The sequence below is a fragment of the Marmota marmota genome, unplaced genomic scaffold (assembly GCF_001458135.2).
Source record: "Marmota marmota marmota unplaced genomic scaffold, marMar, whole genome shotgun sequence".
NCBI lineage: Eukaryota > Metazoa > Chordata > Mammalia > Rodentia > Sciuridae > Marmota > Marmota marmota.
In genome coordinates, this window is record NW_026000102.1 from 6754691 (window position 1) to 6760442 (window position 5752).

The 5752-nt window shown below is 58.5% G+C and overlaps 1 protein-coding gene across 1 annotated transcript in view; it reads right to left on the reverse strand.

Moving 5' to 3' along the window:
• The window catches only part of Tprg1l (tumor protein p63 regulated 1 like), a 7416-nt gene extending 4977 nt beyond the window's left edge, over positions 1 to 2439 (reverse strand). Inside the window, exons 1-2 of the mRNA XM_015501322.1 lie at positions 2398 to 2439; positions 1 to 162 (exon numbers count right to left, since the gene is read on the reverse strand). The exon at positions 1 to 162 is cut by the window's left edge and continues 10 nt beyond it. Of these exons, the coding sequence (XP_015356808.1) occupies positions 1 to 162; positions 2398 to 2439 (204 nt within the window). The remainder of the gene's footprint in view (positions 163 to 2397) is intronic.
• Between the last annotated feature and the right edge of the window lie 3313 nt (positions 2440 to 5752).

Here is a 5752-nt window from a genome sequence, read left to right on the forward strand (position 1 = left end):
CGGCCACAGCGTCTGGCGCAGTGGCGTGCCCACCCCTGCCCGGGCCCCGCCCGCGCTGCCCGGCCCCACGTCCTCGCCGGCCGCCAGCAGGGCCGTGGGGCTCGTGCCCGCGGAGTCCACCGAGTCCCGCGAGCTGCAGCATCGCCACTCCGGGCCGGGACCCTACCCCGAAGCCGCCGCCTTAGGGCCACCGCCCGCAGCCGTCAGCGCTGCCCCGCCCTTTAGTCGCGATTGGCTGAGAGCCGCCGGACCCGCCCCAGTCTCCGCCCCTAAAGCGCCCGCCTCCCCCTTGGGATTGGCTCTTTCCCAGCCGTCCTCCGCGATTGGCTCCGGCCCTCCGCTGTTCACATTCCCTCCCACCCCCTAGCCGCACCGGAAGCAGCTGTGGCTCGCAGACCCACTTCCTGTTTACGGAACTGAAAACGGACCACACCGAGCGTGTTGCCAGGGAGACGCGGGCGTCGGGGGAGGAGGAAGGGGAGGGCCGCGGGAAGGAGGAGCCAGGAACTCTCGGAACCGGGACCTCCTAGTGCTGGGGCTCCATGAGCGGGGTGTGCGCACTCGCCCATTTGAGTAACGCCCCTTCCGCCTTGGCGGGAGTGGCTGCTGTACGTACGCGCCTGTGCGCTTGGGCCGTGTGAGTACGTCGGGCGTGTGCGTAGCCAAGTGCGTGTGAACGTTAGGTGTGTGCACGTCAGGTGTCCGCACCTGGCGGAAGGCTGCGCGGTGGTGAAGGGTTTGCCTGGATCCAGCGGTCCTCGGGGCGGGACCGCAGATTCCCTGCAGAACTCTGCCAGGGCCTGAAACTGGAGCTCCCCAGGAACTGTGGGGCCCAGCGGGGTGCTGAATTCAGGCACCCTTCGCGTCCTCATAGGGACCTTAGGAAGCAGGCAGAAGATGATACTTGAGGCACAGGATCAGCCACCTGCCAGTGTCACACCACCAAGGGTCAGGCTGGGCATGCTTCTGACCTGCTCTTGTCCCGAGGGTCACTATACGGTTGTCTGTCCTCCCCCAGCCCAGCGATCTGCCCAGGAGCTGCACACTGCCCTGGATTCTGCTATCCCTTCGGGAGACTCAGCCCATCCCAGTGTCACCCTCCTTGGCACTATCTTCACAGGCTTCTGGTCCCTCTGACCACTGCCCTGTCATGTCCCTGTTGCCCCCCCACCCCCCACCCACACACACACATGAGACTCTTGTCAACTCCGTGTGCTCACCTCCCCGGGAAATGTTCCGCCATTCACCAGGACTTGCTTTGTTCATGTTCTTGGCTCATGTAGGTCACTCGCTGTGCCCTGGGTCATCGTGCTGTGTGTGCTGCCATGTTGGGAGTCTCTGGAGCTAGCCCCTCTTCTCTGGGTCTTCATGACCGCTTTCAGAGTTCTTTACCTTTCATGACAGCGCAGGGATGTAAATGCTATTGTGCCTGCTGCAGACCTGTAAACAGGTCTAGGTCTGGAGAGTTTCCGGAACTGTCTGAGGTTGCACAACCAGCACAACTGTGCCGACCAGCAGCGACCCTCCTGGCTTGTGTAAAATGCAAGGGCTGGTGAGACCTTCATCCCCAAGATCTCCCAGAGCAGGGGTTCGCAGGGGACCACACTTAAGAGCTGCTCACAAGAGGTCAGCATTGATAGAAGCAGGAGACACCAGAATACTTTGCTTCCTGAAAAACTCAAGATTTTGAAGTGGGCAAAGTGAGTGTGCAAATATATGATGGCATGTTGCTAGCACCATGGGCCTGTGGAGTTGGGGCTGAAGTTCAGCTAGCTGCTACACCTTCAGTGGACCAGGGGCAGGTCATACCCCCACCCCTGCTGTGGGCCCTGCCCTTTGGAGGAGGAAGCCCCTCCTCTCTGGCAGTGGAGCCCCTGCCCAGCCCTTGTTGGGGAGCAGCCTGAGCCTTTGGGCTAGAAGAGCAGTGTCCCTTTCATCCTAGAGATGGTGGTGCAGAGCTAGCCCTCGGTGGCAGCTGGCAGGTGGACTTGGAGCCAGAGCTTCTGGGTTTGAATCCTAGCTCCCTGGCTTCTGTCCACATGGACTTGGCCATGTGAGCTCTCTGTGCTTGGTTTCTGTGTCAAGTGGGATATCCTAGGATGTTTCCGGTGGCCTGTTGAGCCCTGGCCTGGCTCAGCAGCGGTGGTCCACTAACCTCAAAGCATCTGGAGAGATGGCAAAACTGCTTCTGCTCTCTCCACCTGTGTATGGGGTTGGGGGCACATTACCAAGAACACTAGTCCCAGAGGTCGTCACTGTCATATCAACAAAGGACTAAGCTAGGACTTTCCCCTGGGCTTGTGAGAACCCGAGTCTGAGCAGCAGCAGAGCCCCCACCACTTGCCTCTGTGCCAGTGGCTCCCAGGAGGGGTGGCAGGGAGGGTGTTCCTGCCTCACCTGATCCACGTGCCACCAACTTCCAGAGCCACCATCAAACATGGTGAGCAGGAGGGGCAGTCCCCTTCTTGGACAGCAGGACTGGTTATAGGCCTGGTTAGGGTCTCCTGGCAGAGCATGGCAGCTGGGGCTCCTAGGAGGAGCACTGAAGGAGGGAGGGTGACAGTGAACACATTAGCCAATCCCCAAACACCAATGCAGAATGTTGTCCCTGATATGAGGAGGCTGGTTCATACCGGGGTTGGGGGGCATGGGAGGATTAGACGAACTCTAGATAGGGCAGAGAGGTGGGAGGGGGGCCTGGGGGTAGGAAAGACAGTGGGATGAGATGGACATCATTACCCTAACTAAGTACATGTATGAAGACACGAATGGTGTGAATAAACTTTGTGTACAACCAGAGACATGAAAACTTGTGCTCTATGTGTGTAATATGAGTTGTAATGCATTCTGCTGTCATATATAACAAATTAGAATTTTTTAAAAAAGTGAACAGCAGTTACCATGGGTGCTCTGGGGGACTTGGGAAATGTCTGGAGGGAGACCAAGCAGTAGAAAGAGGGCAAAACTGCTTCTGCTCTCTCCACCTGTGTATGGGGTTGGGGGTCCCCGGTGGAGCCACTGTGGGAGGGGTGCAGTGGAGCCTGGCAGAGCCTGTGGTCTGAATGCCACCTCATTCCACACCCATGCTGCCCTCGAACCTGTTACGTACCCTTCCTGATTCCCTGTCCTCACCCAGAAGGCAAGGTAGGCAAAGCCTGGGTGGGTGCCATCGCTGCTGTGAGGCCTGCGTCAGCAGTGTGCATGGAAGGCCCCTGGCTCCACTCAGCACGTCCAGTGCCCTGCGCAGCCAGCTCAGAGAGCTCGGCAGCATCTGTGGAATGACAGTGACAGCTCGGAGATGGAGAACCGGAGATCCTGGGGTCAGGACTGGCTTAGGGCAGGAGGACAGTCCCCACCACTGGGGACCTGCAGGTGAGCAGGCTACCTAGAATAGTGCACAGGCACTGGCAGCAGACACCAGGTGCTCAGGTCAGAGGGGAAAGATGACTCCAGGGAGAGCCATGCGAGTGTCTCTAAGCCTGGGTCCCCACAGGGTGCACCAGTGTGCCACACCATGTTCTCCAGAGCAGGATCCCAGAGCCAGTGAGCGAGGGAGGGAGACGCTGCCTCTCCCCAAAAGGCTTCCTTGGGACATGACCCTGGGAAATGGCTTGGGTTGGGCAGCAGGATGAATAGGAGACCCCCTCAGAGAAGTACTGCCCTGGGGGAGCTTGAGGTCAGGTGTCCAGTCAGGATCAGGGAGAGGGCAAGGGAGAGCACTGAGGGATGAAGAGCAAAGCCTGGAGGGAGCTGAGCGCTGGGAGGCACGACAGCCCTGATGGCCTGATGGCCGGGACACAGTGGTCTGGAACTGGTTCTGCAGAGAGGACAGTTCTGGGTGGTGGCAGATATCTAGGTATGGACGTGGGGCTGGTGCCCCAGTGAGGAGGATACAGATCTGTGGGCGCCTGAGCCCAGGACAGTGCAGAGGCCCGGTGCCGGCAGGAGCAGTCAAGGTGATGGGGGTGCCTAGCCTTCTGTGGCCATAGGGCGTGACCTGGACATACATCAACTTGAAAAATGCATTCAGACCATAAACAAGTAGCGTTCCATGATGTACAATAGCCACCAACAAAGCCACAAGCCGCTTGTTTAAGACAGCAGAAATTTACTCTCTCGTAGCTCCAGAGACGGCAAGTCCCATGTTGAGGTGTGGGCAGGGCTGCTCTCCCTCTGAAGCCCCTGGGAAGTGCTTTCCTTGCTCTTCCAGCCTCTGGCATTGCTGTGACCCTCCGTGCTCCCTGGCTTGTGGCCACCTCCCGGCCTCTGTCCTGTTTTCACGGCCATCTTCTCCCAGGTGACCCTTCTTCACGTGCACCACTCACGCTAGATCAGGGCCCGCCCTAGTGACCTCATCTTAGCTGGATCACCCACAAGAGCCCTGCTCCCCAATAAGTCCATATGCGCTGCTGGCAGCAGGTGGATCGTTCCTGTGTGTGAGGAAGGTCGCTGTACCTGCACCTGTCAGAGTGGGAGGGAGATAGCTGTGACTGGCCTCCAGGTGGGGGGCCTTGAGAGGCCATTCCCATATCCACCAGGAGGTGGCAGCGCAGGCAAACAGAGGCAGAGTTCCACAGCTGGGGTGGATCTGCATCCTAGACAAAGTCATTATTTATCTTAGTTCCTGAAGAAGACTCAAAACCTCAGCTTGGAAGAGGAGATTCTTATCTTAATGTCCAGATGTTGTGATTCACCATTTCACAAAATCAAGGAGTCCCACTCTTTTGGTGTGTGTGTGGCGGAGGGAGACAGTGCTGGGGATTGAACCCAGGCCTCAAGACTCAAGCATGCTAGGCAAGTACCCTACCACTGAGCTATATCCCCAGCTTAGCCCCACCTTTGACACTTGACTGAGGGACGTGGGAGCCCAGGGTGGGCCCTCAGAGCTGCTGGGATTCTGCAGGTGTTGGCAACAACTCCTCTGGCATGGGGGTCAGCATGCAACTTAGAGATAGTGGCATGCAGGGCCCATGGCCAGCCCCCTTCCAGTGACAACTGCATATTAAGCCAGTTCTCCAGTCTCTCTCAGCCTTTCCCCACTCTGTGGAACCAGGGCTCTGACTTGGCTGTTGTTGTGAGCTCTGCCCTTAACAGGTGCCTCTGGTGACCATGACAGGAGGAGGCTGAGGATGGGATGCACCTGGCTGTGGCCCCAAGAAATGCATGGCCTTCATGTGCAAAGTGCATTCAGCAAGAGAGCTGTGCCCAGAAGTGGCCCCAGAGAAGCCTCTGCCTGCCCCATATGTGGTGATGCTGAGACTGCCCAGCCCAGGGGCCCAGGGCAGGTGGCCCTCTGGGGCCATCTCCTGTCCAGGACAGGGCTCCCTGAGGACAGATGCTCTTTGCTTCCTCTGCAGCTTCTGCTGGTTTCCTGTGGATGACCTCAAGCTGGGGGCTGAACCCACAGACCTGGTTCTAGAGGCCGGAAGCCCCAGACCAGGGTGTGGGCAGGGCTGCTTCCTGCTGAGGGCTGTGAGGACAGCCTGCTTCTGGCCTCTCCCCAGCTCCTCCTGGCTCCTGCGTCCTTCTCGACTCACCACACCAGCGCAGCTCCCACCATCACACAGCCGTCCCCTCTTTGAGGTTTCCTCCCTTCTCTTGTGAGGACACTTGTCACTGGATGTAGGCCCTCTGATACAATCTAGGGTGATCTCATCCTGAGATGCAAAGACCCCTTTCCCAGATAGGTCAGACTTGCAGATCTGGAGGTAAGGCTGTGGCTGGTCTTCTGGGGGCCTCAACTCAATCCCTA